At 40.4% G+C, this 23,749-nt stretch overlaps 2 protein-coding genes across 2 annotated transcripts in view; one reads left to right on the plus strand and one right to left on the minus strand.

The window, feature by feature from the left end:
- LOC146982592 (C-reactive protein-like) overlaps window positions 1–23,749 on the minus strand; it is a 468,648-nt gene that overhangs the window by 17,295 nt on the left and 427,604 nt on the right. The gene's annotated exons all lie outside the window — the stretch shown is intronic.
- Window positions 12–23,749, plus strand: part of slc38a12 (solute carrier family 38 member 12) — a 63,730-nt gene continuing 39,992 nt past the window's right edge. Inside the window, exons 1-8 of the mRNA XM_085783632.1 lie at window positions 12–286; window positions 881–947; window positions 1,812–1,933; window positions 2,973–3,054; window positions 6,080–6,173; window positions 7,627–7,710; window positions 15,959–16,058; window positions 19,684–19,780. Coding sequence (XP_085639758.1) covers window positions 903–947; window positions 1,812–1,933; window positions 2,973–3,054; window positions 6,080–6,173; window positions 7,627–7,710; window positions 15,959–16,058; window positions 19,684–19,780 — 624 coding nt within the window. The 5' untranslated portion in view covers window positions 12–286; window positions 881–902. The remainder of the gene's footprint in view (window positions 287–880; window positions 948–1,811; window positions 1,934–2,972; window positions 3,055–6,079; window positions 6,174–7,626; window positions 7,711–15,958; window positions 16,059–19,683; window positions 19,781–23,749) is intronic.

Raw genomic sequence — 23,749 nt, forward strand, 5'->3', positions numbered from 1 at the left:
CTATTAGCAGTAGCTTGACGCGGAGCAGGTCAGCTGTTTTGGTTAGTTTACTGGCTCCAGTCAGCCGACCACTGGAGCCTCGTTAGCCCAGGGAAAAGTGGCTTCCTCTTGGCTTTTTTTTTTCCTCCGGTGAACTAACACCGACACAGCTCATGTTCGATACCCGGAGAGACTCTGTGTTTTTCGGCTCAGCTAGCGAGGATTTGACCCGGCGGAGAGCGCGGAGCAGCCTGCTAGCCTAGCAGCTAAACTAGCAACATCCAAGAGAGGAGGAGCAGGAGGAAAGGTAAAGCAAGTGTATCATTTTCAGTTTCAGTGGAGATATCAGTGTAGCTAACCACAGGCTAACATTGGAAATACTAGTTTTTATTATCGGTGTTTCTAATAAATGTCAGGTTAATTCATAATCAACACGTGAGGGATGTAAGTTACCAACCTGCAACCAGCTGCTAAGTTAACAAACACAGCTCATCTCACTGACATCAACAGTGATTTAAACACAACTTTATTCACCTGTGGAGCTTTTTTATGCAAACACACGTCAAGCTAAAACACCAAAACACCACCACACTAATCGATTAAAAGTGTAACAGTTGTCACTCACACTGTCTGCACACAACTCAGTAGATATCTGATACAGGTAAACACATGTTATATTGTTTGTTTAGCTTCTGTAATGTTGTGCCAAAGTTATCATAAGTACTAAACTGCAAGATTATCTTATAAGAAAGAACCTAACAGCCACTTTTTCCTGATCTTATTCACGTTATGTGATTAAAAAAAGTCTTCTCGTGCAACCTGTTTCTGTTAATACTGTGGTTAAAGTTTAAAGAAAGTCAGTATAGCATGTTTTATTTACCTGGTTGTTTTTCTCCCTCAGGTTAAAACCAGTGTTATCGACCATGGCAGGTGGAATTACAGAGACCGGGGAACCCTACTCCCCCTTTGTGAGTGTCCTGCAGTGTGTTAATGCTGTGATCAATTCCTAATCTCTTTCTCATCACCTAAAAGTCAGACACACGTTAAACCACCTTGTGATTGTAAAAAAGGGGGAGAGCTCTGGGATGTCGATAAAGTTTTTTAGTAGCTAGGAACTTGGGGTTGTGGTGGATAAATTTCTGAATCCAAATTAAACCTGAGAGGGGCGAATTTAACACTGCTGCTCTTTATTGAAATGAACTTTGAAGCTGCAGGTCTCTGCTTTAGTGAGCAGCATGTGCCACTGAAGTGCATGCCGATCTACAGCAGAGTATATTGATATTTGGTAGTACCTTTTTAAATAGAGATGGAGAACATGAAAGTGCTGTCAAAAATAAAGAGGAAACTGATCTACTTGCACATCCCCTTTTCTTTGTAAGCACGTGAGTCACTCTTTTACAGTCTGGTTGCAGTTCAGACGACTCACTTAAGCTCTCCACTTTGCTTGCATCAGCATCGACTTTTACACGAGCATTAAATCCTGCGGGTCATGATGTTTTTTTCCAGGAAGCTAAAGCTTTGAATCATTAAAGCCCTCTGCTACCTGATACGGGGAAGTGTTGGCCAATAAACCGAGCTGTCTGTCTTCCCTGACAATGGTTGACTTTATTAACCAGGAACACCTCATACAGGAATATTAGAGATTTTAGAAACTACACGAAGCATTAATATTAAATGAAATTTGATAGAGAATTGAGGAGTTTTAGTAAAGTGCAGTCGAAACTAAAACGTTCTAGTCGGAGGAATATGAAATGAAATCTTGTTAAATCTCTGCAGGGTCATTTTAGACTTTAAACTGTCTTTACTCTTCCCCCTATTCCTTTCCTCTACAGGTGGGGTTGGTGTATATGTTTAATCTGATTGTGGGAACCGGAGCTCTGACGATGCCCAGAGCCTTCGCCACCGCCGGTTGGGTGGTCAGCTTAGCGCTCATCTCGTTCTTAGGATTCATGAGGTGAGTCTCGTTCAGCCCACACCCGACTCATTGTCACTGATGACACCTGTTGTTCTACATTGCACGTGAACATGAAAACACAAAAAACAAAAAGCTCCAGCAACATTTGCAAACTCAAACAACTTTTTTCTTAAGAAAAACAACTTACAGTAGTTGCAACTAAGAAAAACTAAAAAAACCCAAAGAGAAACAACTTTATTAGACTGACATGTTTGAAACTGAGACTTCAAACGCGTCAAGTTGTTTTCTTAGTTGCAAGTGTTGCTTGAGCTTTTTGCTTTTTGTTTCTCAAGTTCCTGGTTCTCCATGCACCTTGTTAACTGGTGAAGTTGTGCCGGATACCCCTCCCCACTCTACTGCTTCAACCTCCCTTCTTAATGGCAGTGCTTGACAAACTGTGTCGATGTGAAGGATGATTTCTTTGTTTATTTATTTTTAACGGGAAGTCATAAGCCATAATTGAGTTGCTTGTGTTTTCTTTTTTGTTGGTGTTAGAGTTGATTAAAGGGCAGGAAAAATAAGTTTTCTTCTTCCTGCTCCTTTCCATGCACATTGGATGTGTTAACTATAATTTATCATCATTTTGTATGAATTGAAAATGTCCATGCATGGAACAAAAAAAAGAAAAGAAAAGAAGGTACATTATGTGTAGTTTTTATATTATGCATGCAGCATGACTTAGTCTGCATATTTATATCAATATGAAAACAAATTATTATCATAATCATAATTAATTATCATGAATCTAGTGATATATTGAATTTCTACCACTGACTGCCTCGTAAATCAATATACAATGTATAAAATATAGTAAATGCCAGATATAAACACTCCTGACAGCTTTAATATAGAACCCAGACCTGCTTTATAATCAATAAGACATGGTAATCTGCCTTTATAATACAGTACATGGGACATTTAAATAAAGTAGAGTTCTCTCTTTTGTAGATTAGATTAGATTTAATGGTTATAAATAATTGATACAACAAAGTCAAGGCCAAAATAATGATTGAATCTTTATGTCCTCTCCCGTCACCAGCTACATGACCACCACCTTCGTGATCGAGGCGATGGCGGCGGCCAACGCTCAGCTGCGCTGGAAGAGGCGAGAGCAGGAGGAGGTGAGATAATAACTCTCTTGGAGTCTTACTCTGTATTCAAGCACATTTGTTAGTCTGTTGTTTTGGATGGATGGTTCCCTCCATTCGCTATTAGGGGCCGTGTCAGACAATCCGAATATTAAAGAAGTAAATGCCCCTCTCTGTCAGGGGGGGAGTTTGCCTAATAAGACGTTAAGCCAAACACTATTTACACCCTGCAGGCAAAAAAGTGGAACTAATGTGGGGATAAATGCAGCGAAGGGACATTTCCACTCCTTAGCTCTGGTTAATGTGCCTGCATGTCTTGTTGTGGCAGGTTGAAGCATGTTTAGGCAGCTAATAACAGAATCAACTTCACTTCATCTCTGTTTTTTTTTTGTTTAAATCAGTGTCAAAACAAACATTAATCCAGGCTCTTTTCAGTCGCACCCTGTGATGCTCATTTTTTCTAGCTGTGTGTTGATACAGAAACTGAAAGGCTAAAAAAATCCTTAGTTTATTTATTATAACAAATGGATGACGATTGATTAAAAAGTTTTCTTGATGTAAGGGGTCGCTGATGTTTAATTTTCCACTCATGTCACCACTGTGACACCAGGGGGGTGTATTGTACTGCATGAGATCAGGCTGCGTTGTGCTTCGATGAAGCCACAGGCAACAGTGAAGGTACTTAAACAACTGGAGATGCATCTTAATAACATCTTACTTTGGAAAATTCACCATATTTGCTGAGGGAATTTCTTCAGATTAAACACAGACGCTCATATAGACTCAATCTCAACCTCATCTGCTGTTATTATACGAATTGATTATCATTTCACTTATTCTTATTTTTGTATTTCAAGCTTTGACTTTATTCTCTGATATTCTTAAGAGAATATAATAATCTATAACCCATAGTCAAAACAGCTGGAAATATGGCAAAGCAGAGTGAAGATGCTTTAAAACAGACACTGTATCATTTGATTTATTCCCACTTTGGTCAAATTGTTTGATGCAAAACAACAATTCTTGAGCCAACTATGCAAAAAGCTTCATTATATCTGAAGTGATGGTGATACTTTTCTTGACAAAAGCAATAATTGTCGTCATTTTAATCCACATATCACTAGAATATAAGCTATCTCATGTTCTTTTTTGATAAGAAGGTGTGTGACATATTGTGGTTTTATTGTCCAATCCCTGGCACGGCAAGTGAAATGCGCTTCTTACCACCCGCTCTATAAAACACCCGGTTTGGATGAAGCTGTCAGTGCAGGACTGTACTCGATTACCAAGAGAAAGAACCTGAGCTTTGATCATTTTTTTTACTTTGACTAAAAAAAAAAAAAGAAGAAAGACTTTGTGCTCTCTAACTGGCTCAGCCTTTGCCTTTTGTCTCTCCCCTGGTGCAGAAGTCATCTTGCTTAATGCCGGTGTGTTTCCACTTGAGGAGTTATGAGCCTGAGGACAATAGCCCGGCTCTAACTGAGCCTCCAACACTCGGCCTTGATTCATGGCGGCTGTACTCCCCTCAGCATTTTCCTCCCACATAATGGAAAACAAGAGCGGGAGCAAATGGGAACTGTTTACCACCGAATGCTTTTTATTTCTCTCAGCTTGAGTGAAGCCTATCAATGGAAATATGTTTTTTTTTTTTTTTTTTTTTTTTGTAAAGTGATGCACAGTTTTGTGTTTTCAGAGAAAGTTAAAACTAGAGGACATGTTTCCTGTCAATCAGGAAGAGATGAAGTGCAGGATTGTGTTGTGGTCATGTGATGTAAACACACTGACGCTCCCAACTCAGGGGTCCAGACTAACTTTTTTTTAAAAATACAGAGTTAAACGTTTTGGAACGCAAGCAGAAAATTTAGGGCTGCACACCATAATTCAACTTAGACGAAGAAATATTCACATTTCCTTTCATTTTCACTGTATTACTGATAAATACTTTGGTGATGATGATCCTCATGATCCTTTTAAATCAGGATTTGCCTCTGGTACACTAGGGTTACCGTGCATCGATTGTTTGCTTAACCAACTGCAAATTTACTGGTCACGCATGCAGTAGATGAAGAATTTACTTGCCTTGTCTCGGATTTAAGGGGCAAATTTCAACCATTTAGAGAGGGAAGCCTGGAGCCTTGCAACTGTGACCAGCTCTAACTGCAACTAATGCATCCCATAATTGTTTGGTTTTGAGCTGAATGATGCTGTGATTATTAGTGGATGTTGAGCTCTGGCCGCTGAGTTCGCCCTCTGCTGGTGAGATGAGTGAACTGCAACCAGGTTTTTATCACAGCCCAGTCTTCATGAAGCTTCAGTTGGACTGCAGTATGATTAAAATCACATCCCAGTTATTAAATAAATGGATTAAAAATGATATAAATTATGGCAATTCTTTATTTTGATGGTTAATCATTTCCTGTAAAGAACTCTGTTGTTTTGGAGGGAAACTACAAACAGCATTTAAAGCACCTCTTAGAGTTTGTTTTGTTTTTTGGGACAGAAGTTCTCAATTTAACCCTGTGGAAATGAGCAAGTAGAAACAAGGATTCACATATTTGTCCGTAACCTGGTCTTTTACTGTATTTCTATTCTAAAAAAGTGAGTTAGTTAGTTGCCTGGCTCTCCTCCGCTGCTTCACACGTCGATCCGGCGCTTCATCGTCAGGCTGCTTCTGTTTGCTGTTGTTTTGTCGTACGGCCATTAGCTCCTGTCGCTCATCATCTTCTCCTCCTGCCTGAGCTCCAGCCAACATGCCATTCATCAATTCAACTGATCACGCTCACACAGTCGAAACCAGCATTGACAGCTAATTGATATTAATCTGGGCAGAATTTGTGAAATGATAATAAAAAGCGACGTGTTGTGGGCGATGTGTGCGAGCTCGCGAAGGCCGACATTTTCGAAAGTGCTAACCAGCTGTTACTTGTAATTTCCAGATGTTTCTCTCCCCTGTGTCATATACAGAACAGATCAACACTGCATTAATGGCTTGTAAACTGAAATTAGGGAAGCAGGCAGGCAAAATAGAGCTTAACGCACTCGTCTCATCCTCCCCTAGATCGAAGACAGCGACGACTCCGACGAGTATTCGGACGATGATGTCATGGGACGAGGCCGATCGGCGCCGGAGACGAAGCCCATCTTGTCTGTTCGTGAGTATCATGTGTCCAACAAGTGTTTAACGCACATAAATTAGTACAAGTCGGCGGAGCTGCTGTTTTCTGAGCCCTGGGTTTAGGAAAATCTCTCATGACAAGATGGAGAAATAATTATTTTACAGTAACAGTTGTTCAGATGCAAACTAATCATCTAACAAATATTTGCATCATTGATTAGTTTTCTTGACATAAGATTTAATCATTGGGTCTATTAAACAGTAGAAGATGATTGTGAATGAAAACCTCAGTTGAAATCTTTACATATTTTTCTTTGTCCCTGCACCAAAACTCAAAGATTTTAAATTTCTTGAAAGATGAGAGGAGGAAAAGTGTTAAATTAAGATATTTGAGGTCCTGGAAAACAATTTAGAAAGTTAATGCATTTGCCTGTAAATTGATTAATAACTAGGCTAGCTGGGAATTAATCCTGTCAGACTAATTGATTTAAAAAAAAAAGCCTTAAAAACTATAAAATTCCCATTTGTTTGTTGTTTCCCTTACTTTTCTTACTGTATAAACCAGTGGTTTTCAAACTTTTTCACATCAAGGACCCCCAAAATGACACAAATTAGACCACGGACACCCATTAGACAAAATTTTGAAGCAAACACCAGAAATACACAAATATTTGTTCTGAGACTGAAGAACATAACTTTTTTAGTCAATGTACTTTCAAATTAGGGCCAATGGTGTGAATTTTTGGAAATACTGTAGAAAATGTTTAAACATTTCTAGAAAAAAGTGGTAAAAATTCTCCCAAAAAAGTAAAAAAAAAAAAAAAAAATCTAGAAAAAAGTGGAAAGATTAAAAAAAAAAAAAACTTAAAAATTTGAAGAATTTTCTAGAAAAAAATGGTAAAATTTCTCTAAAAAAAGAGAAAAAAAAGAAATCTAAAAAAAAAAACATTAAACATTTCTAGAAAAAAGTGGTAAAAATTCTCCCCCCCCAAAAATTGATAAGATTAAAAAAAAAACTTAAAAATTATCTCCCTGAGTCTGGTTCTGTTGGACGTTTCTTCCTGTTGAAATTGAGTTTTTCACCAGGTGCTGCTCATTGTGGCAGCTGGTTGAGTTGAATTGAAAATCTTTGGGTTTTGGCCTTTTTGGTTGGGAGCTGTCACCTTGAACTCAGGGTGTAATTGGCATTTATTTATGCACAATGCAATTCTTATTTTAATATTACATTGGCACAGTTTTTTGTTCAAAATGTATGATTTAGATTTTCTGCTCTGTTTTATTAGATTATACAGTATGATAAGTGATTTTACTTGGTGTTTCTACTACCTCATTCAAACTGTTGAATCTCAACTGTGAACTCATAAAGTTGCTTAACAAACCAGTTTTGAGCTGATGTAATGTAAATATGTTTAAAATCTGCCTGCTCTTTGACATTTCACTTCCTCTGCGAGTCGTTCTCACTGCCCACGATGTTTTTACCGTCTCCACAGAGCGATCAGGAGGCCACGTCGATCACTTTGAAATCGCTGAGCGGGTGGAGATGGGTCAAATGGCCTCCATGTTCTTCAACAAAGGTAATACTCTTCTAGCCTGGAGCTTCTCCTCCTCCTCCTACTGACTGTTATTCAATTAATGCAGACACCGCTGTCGTTATGGATGTAATTATATATGGACAAATTGCCTTTTGGTTGTAATTACCTGTTTCAGACCCCATCAAGACTGTTAATCTCCTCCATTGTGTGAGGGAGGGGGTGAATGGAGGGTGGGGAGGCTACAACCTATACACGTGGCAAAGATAGTGCAGCTTCTACCTGAATGATTCGGGAGCTAATGCTCAGTGACGACACAGCGAGAGAGAATTCACCTTGAAGCAGAGACGCGGTGCAGCTTTACATTCCTCCTTCATATCAGTACATTGTCCTGCTCGTGTCCACACACAGCCCCCCCCTTCGCCTCCCCCTCCTCCTCCTCCTCCTCCTTCTCCTCCCCTTGTCTGCTTGCATTATCCCGACCTGCTCTTCTTAACCAGATGCGAGTGACTCAACAGTCTGCGGCGTGCGTCCCTTCCCCGTGTGTCGCAGCAACGAAGGAACAAACGAAAGGTCAAAGCTCTGACAACATCATCTGAGCTGACATGTTGCGTTGCGTCCTCCTCCTCCTCCCTCCTTCTCCTTCTTCCTCCTCCGCTCCAACGCCACTAGGTGGAGCACTCGGCACGCACGCTCACCCACCTACACACACACACACACACTGTTTAACACATGTCCGGCTCGGCTCCATGTTCACACCCACACGTGTGAACGCACTCGTGCATGGCGTCCTGCAGCCCATGCTGTTAAAGCTGCAGTGCCAATCCGTTCAGCCTCTTGTCACTCACTCTGCTGCTGCCCGTCGTCCTGCCCGTTAAAGGTGACGTGCTTTCAAAAAAAAAAAGAAAAAAATCTATGCTGATGACCTTTCCCACCATGAAACAGACACTGCGTGCAGGTTGCAGGTGAGACACGTGGAGTTATCGATCGGTAATAAGGAAATGAGTTTTCGCTCCTCTTCTCACTCGCTCCATGCCATGGGAAAGCAGCCCAGTGACTCTAATGAGAAATGAATTAGACAGGCAGCGCGAGTCCCCGGCTGGCTCACGCTGAAGGAGGAAACGCAGCTCTTTTGTTGATCCTGACAACACCGACCTGCTCACAGTCGCTTCTCAACCTGCTGCGTGTGGGCTCTCGTTTTCGTGCAACACACTGTTTTAAGGATAATGAAATGTGACAGGAGGGGCGGGGGGGGGTTGGTATAATATGATGTTTTTCAATACTAGTCTTGATATGATGCCTGAGCTTCATCCCAGTGCCAACATGATGCCTCACTAGAAAATATAAACATTTTGAAAACACAAACCCTGCTCAAAACCATCCAAAATTGGTAAAATCTCAAATTCAAACTGGTTTGATCAAAGAAAATCTCAACTCTGATCTGATATTTGACCCTGCTTTCAGTACGGTTCAGTCTCTGATGCTCAAATCTTTCATTTCAATCCATTTCAGTTGAAATGAAGTTCAATAAACTGATGTAAACAAAAGAAGTGAAAGCATTTTTAATGTGATCGTTGCTACTTTTGCATTCCCAAGTATCGTCTTTTCTTCAAATTACTCTTATTTCCTTATATATATTAGTTAAAGTATTTGTCTTAATGTGTGTTGGCAAAGTTGTAGACTAAACCTGATTGACCTCTGAATGTTGGGAGAAATTATTATTTATGTACAAAAAATCGACAATCGACTTGAGCAGAGGTCAGAAAACTACTGGCCAGTAGTTGCGCAAATGAAGTTAGAGTTTATTATGTCTCTGCACAGTTTTCTCAGTTTCAGTTTATGTGTGTGTTAAATTCTGCCCCCAAAAAAATCAAGTTTAATAATTACACCGCAGGTTTTAATGGTCTGCTGTGTCAGTCTGGCTTTAAATTGATCGGCCTCTGGCATCTCAAATTATTTTCTAACAAAGTGCAGACAACTCCTGGATCAATTTAGGGAACAAGCAGCAAATTAACTGATAATAATAATAATAAAAAAACAACACTTAAGTTGCAGTCTGAGCCACAGACTCCTTCTTGTTGGTCAGTGATCAAACACAACCAGTCCATTGGGAGCCAGTTATTCACATCAATTTTCTTTTTAGAGATGCTTTTCCAGGGGACTGTCTGTCTGTCTGTGCAATTTGTTTGAGGTGACAACTTGATCCGAACACTTTACAGCAAACAACCCTCAGCAGGAGGAGCAGACACATATATGTGTGTGTGTGTGTGTCTGTGTGTGTGCATGAGGAGGCAGATGTTGACATTTTGATAGCTGAAAGGCAGCACTTCTTTCCTGGAAAGCAATAGCAAAATAAACTGGACCTGTACTGACTTCTTCACACTCTCACAGCTCGTCTCTCTCTCTCGTCATGCGCAAACTAAAGGAGCCAAATAATGAGAAAAAGTGCAAACGAGTCCATTATGCTCTGCTAAAAAATTTACAGGACACCACCTTAACACCGCCTCCCCCCTCCTGGCTCGTCACAGATGATAAACTGTTGGCCGTGATTGCACATAGTCTCTCTGCCCTGCACCTTTTGAGGCAATTAAAAGCATCTCTGCTGCTTAGAGGGCGTTTGACTTCCTCCTGAGCTGAAATTGACGTGGCAGCGGCAGCAGCTCTAAGTCAGGCTTGGAATAAGTCCATGGCTATCGTATCGGCCTGACCCGCAGCCACTGACAGGAATGTTGATGGGGGCTGGTTTTATTTGCACCACCACTGTGAAAAAAGGTGTTACTATAACCTTCACATTGATGATTTGAAAGTTGATTAGAAGACGACTTTGGCTAAAGTCACAGGAGAGAGACGGGGAGAGAGAGGGAGAGCTGTCCTTGCATCAGCATCTTGTCTCAGCTCTTCCTTTACCTCTGTGATGTGATGTGGTTAACTTAACATGGCCGCTCTGCAAACAGCAGGATTTGTTTCTTCAACGTAAGCCGTCCTTCCTCCTGACATATGGAAGACCATGCATGGCGGAGAATACTAATTTACTCCGGCGTAACCTGGGCTTGTGTCTTTTTTTTTCTTCTTTTTTTTTTAAATGAGAACCAAACATGGGCACATCCATTTTTAATACTTCAGTGACTTTTACTTAAATGCCATACTTGTACATTGAGAGCACCGGCAAAATGAAAGCAGGAGTGGGCTCCAAGCCGCCGGGAAGATAAATGGACATGTTTGCTGCAGCTTTGCGGCCCAATCATTTTCCATAAGCCACTACTACATTAGTTTCCAGTGTCAGCTTTTTTTAAAAGATGCATTTTGATTTCAAGGATAATGTTATTATGGTTTACTGTGATCAGACCCAAACGATCAATATAACATGCCTAGGTCCAAGAAGTAAGTTTGCAGTGAAGCCTGTTATGTTATTTTAGACATTATATATTAACAAAGCTGCTATGAACAACTTTGTATCATTGCAATAGAGAAATGCCAAGGATATATCGGAGGTAATTGGACATTAAATGACGTAGTTTATTGTGTATATTCAAGTGTCACACTCCTTACAGCTGTTTGTAAGTTTTATTGCGACATAGCTTGTGTTCACCAGCCATGACAAGCACTTCAGCCATTGTTGTGTCAACTAGACAAGAGGTTATAATATGTCCTTAATTTGATTAGTGCTACTTCTTCAGCGACACTGCACTGACTTGGTATCGGAAAATGTCGAGAAACTCTGACCATGCTCAGGGTAGCTGATGCAAACTGCAAAAATATAATTCTGGCTTTTGATGCTGAACTTGCAATGTTTATTCTAGACTTCTAACTTAAAGAGGAACTGTGCAGAATTTATATCTTAAGTATGCTACATTTTTACCTTAATTAAACAGCTTTGGAGCAATTGTGATGGTTTAATAAACGTGCGTGTCACTTATTGCGTCTCTTGGCTGAAAAACAACTTTGCAAAATCGGGGCTGCGACACAAACGTGCTCCGTAACTTGTAATCTCTTGTTTATGACAGATTAAACTACACAAATACACATATTTTACACATGTATGATATATAACGGCGTTACATCGTACACGATATATAAGGTTATCTACCGCTCTATTGATTGATTTCTCGCTGGTTTCGTTGTAAACAAATGCACATGGCCAAGAGGAGGGTTAGCAACACAGCGGAAAAGCGACCAAATTTACATAGTTCCTCTTCAATGGCTAATTATGCTAATGTTGCCAATAGCAAAACTTGCAAATTGCATTTAATGCTATTAAAGGTTCTGTAGTGTTGTGCTTGTTGACAGTCGTTTCCTGTGTTGGCAAAATATTTGAACCAGATTAATGGAAAAACAATCATTAAGCATGAATGATGATGCCACATTATAGGATGTTGTTGTGGCGTCTTGCACAAATAACGTTTGGGAATTGGCATATTTCATGTTAACTGCACTTTGCAACCCAGAATTGAGCAGGAGTCGACTGGAAATGATGCGATGAAGAGGAAACAAAATGATAATTCATTCATTCAGACTGTGTGTGCATGGCTTATTAGAAATATTTGTTAAACATAACCAAAGACTGATCTGGATCTCTCTAAGGGATCGTTGCCTTTTCATGTACAACAGTGTTTTTAATGTCAAAGAGATTCAGTCAGGTTTCAACATCACAGATAAGTTGTGTGTGTGTGTGTACGAGATCTAAGACCTGAATTAGCCATTCCCAACTCTGTACTGCCCTATTTACCCATTTACTTATTTTTAGAGAAGTATAGTTAATGGTGTTGTTGCCTCTGGGGCTGGCTCAATTTAGACTTGATTTGTGAACGTCTATAATCTCAGTTCATTAAATATTCCCCCTCTGATATTCCCACAAGAAGCAGAACCTGAATATAAGGAGAGGAGGAAATGTTAATGAGGTGAAACTCAAAGTTAAAATTCATTTTGTTCTCTGTTTTCAGAAGCTTTAGAAGATGTGACAGTTGCTCTAATGGGTAATTTGTCACCAAACAAGATGATTTAACTTCAGCAGGGTATATAACAAGCTTAAAAATAGCTACTAGAATAAAATCCCTAAATACAGCAGTGTATCAGTATAGCCGAGTCTTTACAAGGTAATAAAACAGCCTTTTCCTATTGTGCACTTAAACTAAACAGAGGCCTTGCAGCTTCCTCCTGCAGCTCCTCACACACAGAGGTTGTCAGGTTCTGCTGTCAGTCAGAGGCAATGTGCTGATGGATAGCGCCGCATTTCACAGCTACATGAAAGACCGGGGCTCCTACGTTGAAGACCCATTTTGCAGCATTTTCGCCTGTGGCTCTGGGTAATTGGGAAATATTAGTTACAGTGCCGTGAAGGCCTGCATCCCCGTGGTCATGCAGAGCTCTCGCCTTGCTATCGCTTACCGACAGCAGCAGCAGCAGCAGCAGCAGCCGAGCACAGAACGTCCTGTTTCTGCTAACCGCCACTGAGACGCTAATATGCTTCGTCCATGTTGTGCCACAGGGGGAGTTAAAATGCAGCATGGAGAGGGATTTGTTTCTTCAGCTGATGGAGTGAGAAATAAGACGGAGCAAGATTAAAGTCTTATTGAATCAACCTTAAAAAGATACGGACCGTAAAGTGACCACTGCCCTGCTACTGATATCGTATTTTACATGTTATGATGCACATAATCCACCTGTTGCTCCTTGTTGTTGCAGAACATGGACTTACAAGTATGTTGATGAATCTTTTTCAAATGCAACCAGCCTGTGCAGTTCAAACTGAGCTGTGCTGAACACCAATACAAAAACTTTAATTAAACTTTGCCTTATGAAATATATATTCATAATTTTTTCACCTCTCAGGTCGTAAATGTTGTTTGTGCACATGCAGTCACAGCACTGTGCACGCTAGTAATATGTAATCAGAGTGAGACGGTCATTTATTTGCCATTTGCAGTAAAATCCGCATTGGAAAGCAATTGCGAGAGATTCACACTTAAGACATAGGACTGTGAAACAAACATAGATAAATAATAAGACTGAGTTGGGTGCATAAAAGATAAAATAAGATACTGCCCATGATTCAGGAAGGGAATTTAAAGAATACAAGATCACAAATATGACCAGATTTTTAATTAGATTTTATTTGATTATTGATATTATATAACTGCTTTATATTCTGAAGGTACCATGAGATTTCACTGATTACAGAATAGAATAAAATGGAATATAAAATGAACTTTATTCATCATCAAAGGGAAATTGAATTGTCAAGTAGCTCATAATAAAAAAACAGAAAACAACAAACACCCTTGCATTCATCCACAACAGCACAAAACACAGACAACACAAAGACATAACATAAAATAAGTTGAATAAAGTGCAAAAGCAGAAAAAATTAATATTAAAATCGAACAATGATCAAAAAGTTCAGATGTCAGACTGTTTATGTCACTTTTCACATCGCTCTCAGTTAGACTAGAGATACATTCACTTTCAAGATATATTGATTAAATTCAAATTAACTGAAGGCTGAAGCATAACACAACATAACAAAATTCTCTAATCAGTGCAGTGACTCAGTCTGTATTGATTCCCTTCCCCCTCCCCTCTTCAGTGTTGGTTAATGCTTTTTATTGATTTGTTTGACTTGACTATGAAGTTAAGTAAAAAAAAATATATATATAAATATTCCAAGTGTAAAGTAAACATAGTGTGAGTTTGTGTGTCTTATAATGAGTTTAATCACACTCTTAAATTAATCTTCAGTTTCTCCAGTCTGTTATGTTGTTGTTGTTGTGAACTAGGGCTGCAACTAACGATTATTTTCATTATCGATTATGAATCGATTAGTTGCTTGGTCAATAAAATGTAAAAAAAATGTTGAAAAATGTCAAACAGTGTTTCTCAAACCACCAGATGATGTCCTCAAATGTCTTGTTTTGTCCACAAACCAAAGAGAGACTCAGTTTATTGTCATAAAGGAACAAAGAAACCAGAAATATTCACATTTAAGAAGTTGAAATGAGAGAATTTGGACTTTTTTTCTTAAAAAACTACTCAAACCAAACGATTAATTTAATAATTATTGTTCAATTAATCGATTAGGTGTTGCAGCTCTATTGTGAACCAATTAACAGCTTTGTTTAACTGGATGAATGCTTGTTGCTTCGGCTGCTCTGCTGGCTCCGTATGTTTTCCACTGTGCGATGTCCCACCCATGCTCTTAATTCATAAAAGAATCAGTGCGGCCCGTGAAGCTGTAAATCTGTCACTTTTTATTTCTTTTTAATGGACTCCCTGCTCTTAATTTCCTTGGCAGTAACGAATTAGCCGAGAGGTGCAGTTTCTCTCTCTCTCTCTCTTCTGAGACTTGAAGAGCAATGATGGATGTGAGGTTCACTGTGATGATCCGACTGCTGCTGGTGGAAGCGTTCGATCTTGGCGGCTTGGCAACGATGCCCGGCCTTGCCAGTCGTGTGTCGGGGTGAAGACAGGAGGGCAGATGGTTAAGAGCTTGTCGCGGTGGAGAGCAAAAGGCTGACGAGGAGACGGTTCCCTTCATGGAGTGATTAGTTAATAGTTTTCATGGGTCCAATGAGACGTGCTTCTGCCGTACGGACGGAGGAGGGATGTAATGAGACGGTGGAGAGATGGTTAAGTTTAACGTGCACGCGCCATCAACTGTATTTCATGATGAAGTGTTTGGACAGCTTGAAAAATGTGCTTCCTCCTCTCTACTTCTTTAGGATTTTTAGGATAATTGAAAAAGCAAGAAGTGACTTAAGCAAACATGCAGTCTGGAAATTAATGAAGTTTGGGACCAGTTTTGTTTTAAGAAGAAAAAGAGAGAGAGAAAAAAAAACTTTTTGCACATCTATTTGTTGGACAGGTGCGTAGGAGAGGGACGAGCAGATCCACAAGTAGGTCCCAGTCCCGAAAAGTTGCGGCCATTAAAAATGTTTTTTGTGCAAGTGTAACAGTGTACAGGAGTCTGTATATACGGTTTAAACACAAGTAAAAAAAAATATTTAAAGGGGAACCATGCAAATCCACATCACTCTTTCGCCAATGAGACGTGCTTCTGCCGTACGGACAGAGGAGGGATGTAATGAGACGGTGGAGAGATGGTTAAGTTTAACATGCACGCGCCATCAACTGTATTTCACAATGAAGTGTTTGGACAGCTTGAAAAATGTGCTTCCCTCTCTCTACTTGACCTCACGTTACCTCTTTTTTTTATGTACACACAGACAGACTTGGCACGTCTCACTGGATTCGTCATCTCTTCATCTTCTCGTCCTTTTTTTTTTTTTTTGTCTTTCAGTCGGCGTCAATATGTTCTACATCTGCATCATCGTCTATCTGTACGGGGACCTGGCCATCTACGCAGCAGCTGTGCCTATATCGCTAATGGAAGTCGCCTGGTAAGACCAATATACTCACTTTTATCACATTCATTGTTAGTTTTATTGTGAAATAAAATGATATATAGATGGGTTTTTATAGACGCTCTCCTTGAAGAACGTTTGGGACATTTGCTTCTCTCTGCGATTTGGCAAAGACACAGCTCATCTCTCTTCATCTCTACGGCTCCTCTTGCTCAACCTCACATACACTCGGGTTCAATTTTCACCCCCTGAACTCAAGATTGAGATAATAAAGCCTCGCTGACAGAGGCCTTTAGGCCCGCTGACCTCTTACTGGGCGCTCCTGACATCTTGAGTCATGTCGACTTGCTTCCAGACAGGTTTTTATTGCAAGTCTGTTGGCCAGACTGGGCGAGAATGAGGTGTTTCATATAGTTAGAGACTGTGGCTGTCAGACCCTCGGCCACAGAAATAGCCATTTCCCCCTTCAGTGTTGCTTTAGTGAGATTTCAGATTTCAGGAGGGTGACAGTTAAAGTTTCTGACAGGGATGGATTTGATAGTTTCAGGCAGTTTCAAAAACTTCCACTTTTGAGGTATCGATTATACTTTCTATTACTTTTGATGAAACTGATGGTTTCTTCTCTGTTTCATCTCAGTTCCTCTTGTTGACATCAGTGTTTAGAGTCGAAGATGGCCACTCTAAGTCGGATGAATTTGACAACAAATGTTAAAGGGATAGTTCATCATTTTGGTAAATTGACCCATTGCCATAATCCCTATAGTCATAGCAGTAGGTTCGTTACCTTTAATTGTCGGTGCAAGCTTTTTTTAGAACGGCGGAGCAGAGCGGCAAGCTGCTCAGAGCTACGCTACGGAGGCTAATGGGATTTCTTGGTTTCCCTCATCAAACTCATCAAATACACAATCCAACAACTCCAAAACGCTCAGGTGGACAAGTTGTGACCTGCACATTCACCACGCTATGAGATAATTACCAGACAGGTATTTTGATGAGTTTGATGAAAACCAAGAAATACCATGAGCCTCCTTAGCGTAGCTCTGAGCAGCTCGTGGCTCTGCTCTGCCGTTCTAAAAATATCTTGCACCGACATTTAAAGGTAATGAACCTGCTCTTAAGAAGAGGGATTATGGCAATGGGCCAATTTGCCAAAATGTTGAACTATCCCTTTAAATGTTTTCCTTTGAGGTTGATGTTTGGGAAGATTTTTCTCACACTGAAACAACAAAATCTCTGTTGGCCTTGCAGCAAATGATGAGAATTATCTTTGTTCATAACCATAAGTCTAACTTTTTATACAAGAGATGTAGCAGGAAGTGCTCTACAATAAAAAAAAAATAGAAAAAATGAGATGGTCAAATAGCATACGGGTGAAAAGAAGGACAATAGATAAGATAATAGGTATGTAAATGAAACGGAAAGCCCAAAAGCCACTTATACTTGTAAAATATGAGAGAATTAATTAAAAGCCAAATTGAATAAAGAGGCGTTTTGCATCTCTTATAGCTCCTCTCACTGCCTGTTTCCCTGTGTGTAAAATAATGTGTATTTAAAACCTTGGCAGTAAAAGGATCTGAGAGCTTGTGAAGGATTATAAAATGACAGAATCTACAATGTAAGCTGCTCCCAAAACCATTCACAGCTTTATAAACATGTAAAAAGACCTTTTTAAATCTGCCCTAAAAGATACAAGGGAGCCAGTGGAGTGTATCTTCCAGGGCAAACATGCTCTCTCTGCACAGATCTGAATAAACCGAAAGTCTGTGAATTGACTTTGCTTTGAAAGAGAAGTAAAATTTCAATATTGATGGTAATTGCAGGGTTCAGGGACAACAGTCGTCGTTCCCATCTCTTGAACTGCAGTGCTAATCAAATCATTATTTTTAAATTGCCAAATTATCCACAAATGTAGGTAAATGACAGCAGCTGTGCGGACGGTTTAGCGATTGGCTAAACTGACACTAAATATCACGTCCTGTGATGATTACAGAAAATGATGCATTTTGAAACTTTAGCCGCCGTGCTGGTGGTATCTGAACTCAGTCCAAGTGTTTGTCCGCCCGGCCTGAGCCCAGATAGATCCCAATTTACAAACATAACACATCTCCATCCTCCATTTGTATTCCTTCATCTCTGACTCCGCTGAATAAATTCATCATCATAAAATGACAGAATTCACAAAAAAAAGTCACAGTGTAAATCGTCCTCTTCCTCTAATTGTTGTTGCAACAAAGCCGCCCCACCTCATCCTGTCCCGAGGCGCCGAGCACTGATGCTGTCTCATCGTATTAAATTCTCCTCCTCTGTGGTCCAAACCTTGCAGCAAGAATAAATGTGAGATGTAACTGAAACATCAAAAAGCAGTTTTTTATTTGCCCGAGGGCTCAAACTGCAGACTTCTGAGTAGCATGGGACGAAGCGGATGATTTTACTAAAGCGCACTCTGTCACGCAGCACTGATAGAGTTTGTGGCTGTTTGTAAGTGATACCTTTCAAGTTTTTCACAAGCTTCCACCCTCAGCTGGTTTATCTGATCAGGTATTTTTTTATACACTGCCCATCGAAAAAAAAAAAGAAAAAAAGTCACCACCTGGATTTAAAGGAGACATATTATGCCCCCTTTCCACAAATTAAAATAGTTCCCAGGTGTCTTAAAGACATGTCTGTGACATGCTTTGGTCAAAATCCCCCAAGGATCAAACATCACAGCTCTTTTCATCCGCTCAAAACAGCCCTGTTCAGAACGGCTGGTTTCAGTGCCTGTCCCTTTAAATGCAAATGAGCCATTGTTGCCCCGCCCCTTCTGCTGGTACCAGGTAGGGGTAGGATTATGCAAATTTGAATCCTAGATACATCACTGGAAGACAACTGAGGGGTACAGCTCATAAAACCACATGGATTTCATCCTAGGGAGCCTGAAAATTGCAGATTTTTTTGTCAATTCTCACATTTTGGGGGCGCCGGAAGGCAAGACAAACACCCAAATATATTTTAAAGAGCCTTCAAAAAGTGATATTTTCATAATATGTCCCCTTTAAGTAAGCTACAGGTAATAGGTCAGAGCCTCCCATTGAATAAATACTGCATGGATGATTATGTTTCAGCTGGCAATAACTTACCTAACCCTAACTGATGCAGTCTCATTTCTTAAACAACCATGTCAGAAGACACATCCTGCAGTCGTGGAAAAGATGTTAATTTGTTCCAGAAGGGTCGAACTATTGGCATCAAGCAAATAAAACATCTAAGGAGATTGTTGAAACTACTAAAATTGGTTAAAGAACTGTCCAATGCATTATTTAAAACTGGAAGGATAGTGGGGAGCCATAATCTTTGAGGAAGAAATGTGGTCGGAAAAAAACGTTTGGTGAAATCAAATCGTAAAAAAGAAGATTGTTGCAACATTGCAGAAGCTTATCGAAACGATGCCACAGCGAATGCGTGTCGTAATCAAAGCTAAAGGCGGTCAAACAAAATATTAGAGTGTTTGGCTTTTTTTGGGGGGGACAGTGTGTGAAACGCAAACCAGGACAGTTTAGGTGACGAGCTGTTACGAGAGTTCACACCGTAGGGGGGATGATCTGGTGTGTGTGTGTGCGTTGTATCTGGAACCGATGACACATTAAACTTGTGTCTGTCTGTTTGTCTGTCTGTGTTACAGTGGAAACCACTCCTGCAGCGCCGGAGCTGTGAAGTACAACGAAACCGACCCGTGCTGGGGCTCAGTCACAAGGAAAGATGCCTACAGGGTGTTTCTGGTAAGAGCTGATTCTTGATCCCTGAAGCTTTCACTTCCTGTTCAGAAGCCAGAGAGACCCTCCACCTGTAACTCACCTCCTCCTCCTCCTCCTCCTGTTCCTCTTCCTGTGCAGAGTCTGTGGAGAACAAACTCATCTGCTCTCCACTAATTCCTCCAAAATCCTACTAATTAGCATTATTGACTAATTAAAGAGCGACATACCAGACTTAACATTTTTAATTGCCATGTGTCAATCGCAGCAGTTCAATGACAACTTTCAGCAGCAGATTTCTATCAGCTGGAGCTAATTAATGTTAAATCCATGAATTGGCCAAAGTCCAAAAAATTAAACTGCTGGCAGCTGTCTGGTTGTTTTTGTTGTTGTGTTCTCTGCAGACCGCTGTCTGTACAGGAGGAGAGAGAGAGGAGCGGATACTTTAAAAGAGTATTCAACTGTGTGTTTTATGGTTCAGAGGGATCAACGAGGTGAAATGATCCAGGTGATGAAGTCTTGTCGAGTGTGAACGGCCATCAGCTTTTAATCATATCATGACATTTGAACTTGATATTTAAGTGTAACAGTATCATCATAACTCTACGACTAATAGCAACGACTTAATTTATTAATAGAGCAACTTTTATGACATGAAATGTTGCTCAAAGAAGAGACAGTAAAATAAGACAAGCGACACTTAAAGACAGGACACATTAAAGAAATTGCAGGTGATTAAGTATTCAGACCTGGTAGTTGTTAAGTAGTGAAAGGATTTTTAGGATAATTGAAAAAGCAAGAAGTGACTTAAGCAAACATGCAGTCTGGAAGTTAATGAAGCTTGGGACCAATTTCGTTTTAAGTAGAAAAAGAGAGAGAAAAAAAATCTATTTGTAGGACAGGTGTGTAGGAGAGGGACGAGCAGATCCACAAATACTGTAGGTCCCACTACCGAAAAGTTGCAGTCATTAAAAATGTTATTTGTGCAAGTGTAACAGTGTATAGGAGTCTGTATATACGGTTTTAAACACAAGTAAAAAAAAAAGATTTAAAGGGGAACCATGCAAATCCACATCACTCTTTTGCTGTTTTGTGAAAAAGCGATCGGCCTTGAGCAATTGTTTTCAACGAAGCCAGCGAGACGGTGATCTTCTCTTTCGCTAACGTTATATATCATATACGATGTTACGATGTGTATATTTGTGTAGTCTTATCCGTCATAAACAAGAGATGACAGATTACGGGGCATGTTTGTGTCGTGGTGCCGCTGAGACGAGAGCTGGGACACCGGTTCGGAGACTCTGATCTTGTGAGGTTGGTTTTCAGCCGAGAGACGCGAGGTGGAAGACGGAGAGCCTCCATTCACCCTGTAACAATTCATTTAACCATCACAATTACTCTGAAGATGTTTAATTAAGGTAAAAATCTTGCATAGTTCCTCTTGAAATCACGTCGCCCTCGTGTAATATGGTTGTTTTTCTTAGTTTAGGTTCAGATTCCTTATGCAGAAGTTGCACCTGATCAGTTTATTTTGTAAAGAAAATGATAGAACATGTTCAATCTAAGTGTTAAATTGATCAAGTGGGTCATCAGCCAGACATATCTCATTTGACAGGTTGATCGGCTACAAAATTTCAATCCCATGCTGCTTAATTACAAGTTAAGAAAGTGGAGAAGAAAAACGTCGGCGGCATCAGTTCCTCCACAGAAGTGTTTTTTACATATTTCTAAAAAAACAAGGTTAAAGTGTTGGAACAATGTAAGTACAGCTTGTTTTCTCGCGGGGACACAACTCTGCTGTGTAAGAACACACTCCTGACCCAAACAGCACAGCTACGCAGATGTTTCTGTAAAAAGGTGTAATGGGCCAAGCCTCCGCTGCCTTTCTGTCAGATTCAGCTCAGACGTTTCGTGTCCTCCGAGTCCCTCACACACACACACACACACACACACACACACACACACACACACACACACACACACACACACACCACACGCCTGTGGCCCACAGGAAGTGTTCGTGTCCTTGAAGTCTTGAGCCAGCCAAACTGTGATTTCCACCCGAGCTTTAACTCTGCACAGCGACAGTGATAGATGTGCTGATCTCCTCCTGTGTAATTTCTCAGCCTCCCTCTCTCTCCATCTCTCTCCACCCCTCTCTCTCTCTCCTCCCCAGCCTTGCTTATATTTTAATGGAAGGAGCAGACCTCAAATAATTTGCCAATAAATGAACTTTTCCCTCCTTTATCTCCTGCGGGATAAGCCTCTTAGTGTTTGCATGCAAACTGAAATAACGCTGATTTGTAATCTCCGGTCAGTTTGTTTACACTTGCAGTTTTTTTTTTTTCTTGCAGGCTAATTTCCCAGTTTCATCACGGCTGCTCAGGGAAACAGATCTGTAACAGGGAACAGGAATGTTTTCACCAGTCGACGCTGACAAACAGTGGATGTACTGGTGCTCAGGGTGTTGGCCACTGGGCTTTACTTTCCAGTGTTAAGATGTGAAACCTCTGTGTGTGGCGCTGATTAGGACCAATTCTTCTGCGAGTAAATAAACACGAGGCAGTAATTGCACATTTATTCTGAACTGCAAATAGAGATGTTTATACACCAGCATGCTTTGTTGGGGTACTTACCGGTGTTGAGAACAAATAGAGACCTTACAAAACTCCTTTAATGAAATGTATCTGCTTCTTTTTCTCAAAATAACTTCATTTATCTTGAACTGCACAGTTTTCTGCACTGATTTTTAACCCCAGTGTGTGCATCTTTGATTTCTGAGCTGGGCCCTTATTACCAATATTTAATCCATACACTTCCAGTTTCACTTCACAATAAAAGTCCACCATTGCCTTCAAATTAAAATTAATTAATTCTGAAGCACTGAGCACCAATGGGAGGGAAATAATTGAACCAGAGCACAAATCTGTATTAAATGACCAATATCCAGTTTGGTTTATAAGGTCATTATCAGCAGGTCACATGCATCCTGACTCAGTGATGGCAGTGATATTTCCTCACAGCTATATTTTCTAATGAATTGGTAAAATTATGAATAGAAGGCATGATTAGAAGTTGACATTTTATTATTTAAATCGGCTAATTAGCGTCTTGTTGCCATGGACTCGTGACCGTCTTTGTCTCTTTTCCATTTTCTAATTTCTAATTTGTTTCCTAAACTATCTGGAGCCATGTATATTGTTGGACGACAGTATGTGGTGGAGTTTATTTGCCTGGTCTTAGAATTTGGCTTTGCGGCTTTACAGTGACATCTGAATAGTGTTCCTATTCTGGTCACTGATTGACATCCAAGATCCTTCAGGTGCCCTCTGTTTTTCCACCTGCTCACTGACATGAGATATTTTTTGGTTTGCATTTTTATAGTTTTAGCCGAGGAATCCTTATGTTTGTTGGCGGTTGACCTTTGTTTGGATAAATCAAAAGTCACTGAGCTGTGATGAAACATTCAGTGAGTCCTGTTAGCGCTGCCTGGCCACAGCGGCCGGACCGTCTTGCCTCGTCGCCACCTTCGCTCTGTGTGCGTGCACCTTCACCGGGGTGACGGGCTCTGGCCTAAAGACACTGCCCCAGACTCTGAATGATGAGTATAAATAATAAACTACTTCTCATCAGCTGGGCTATACCCTGTGGTAAAGAGTTATCAGTTATCAGCCCCCCGTCGATGCGCCGCCGGACCACCATCCACTCAGGCTCCGTTGTAATCTCATGGTTTACAAGGACAAGGCGTCCTTCGTCCACACCGTCGTCCATTTCTCCACCAAAGCTTTTTCACTCCTGAGGCGCAGAGTCTCAGGGGGGTCGGTCAGGTCAGGAGAGGAGAGGAGAAGCCTCGCTGCAGCAAAAATAGACTTTTTTATTACGACCTTTCATCTGCCCCGTGGAAAGGTGTGTGTTTTTTGAGATATCTACTTTTTTAAAGAAGAAGTATCTACCAAAGTGAGATTTCGCCTTGTTTCAACAAAGAGATATCTTAAG

The sequence above is a fragment of the Trachurus japonicus genome, chromosome 8, assembly GCF_045865225.1.
Source record: "Trachurus japonicus isolate A0001 chromosome 8, Traja_1.0".
In the NCBI taxonomy this organism is placed as follows: Eukaryota; Metazoa; Chordata; class Actinopteri; order Carangiformes; family Carangidae; genus Trachurus; species Trachurus japonicus.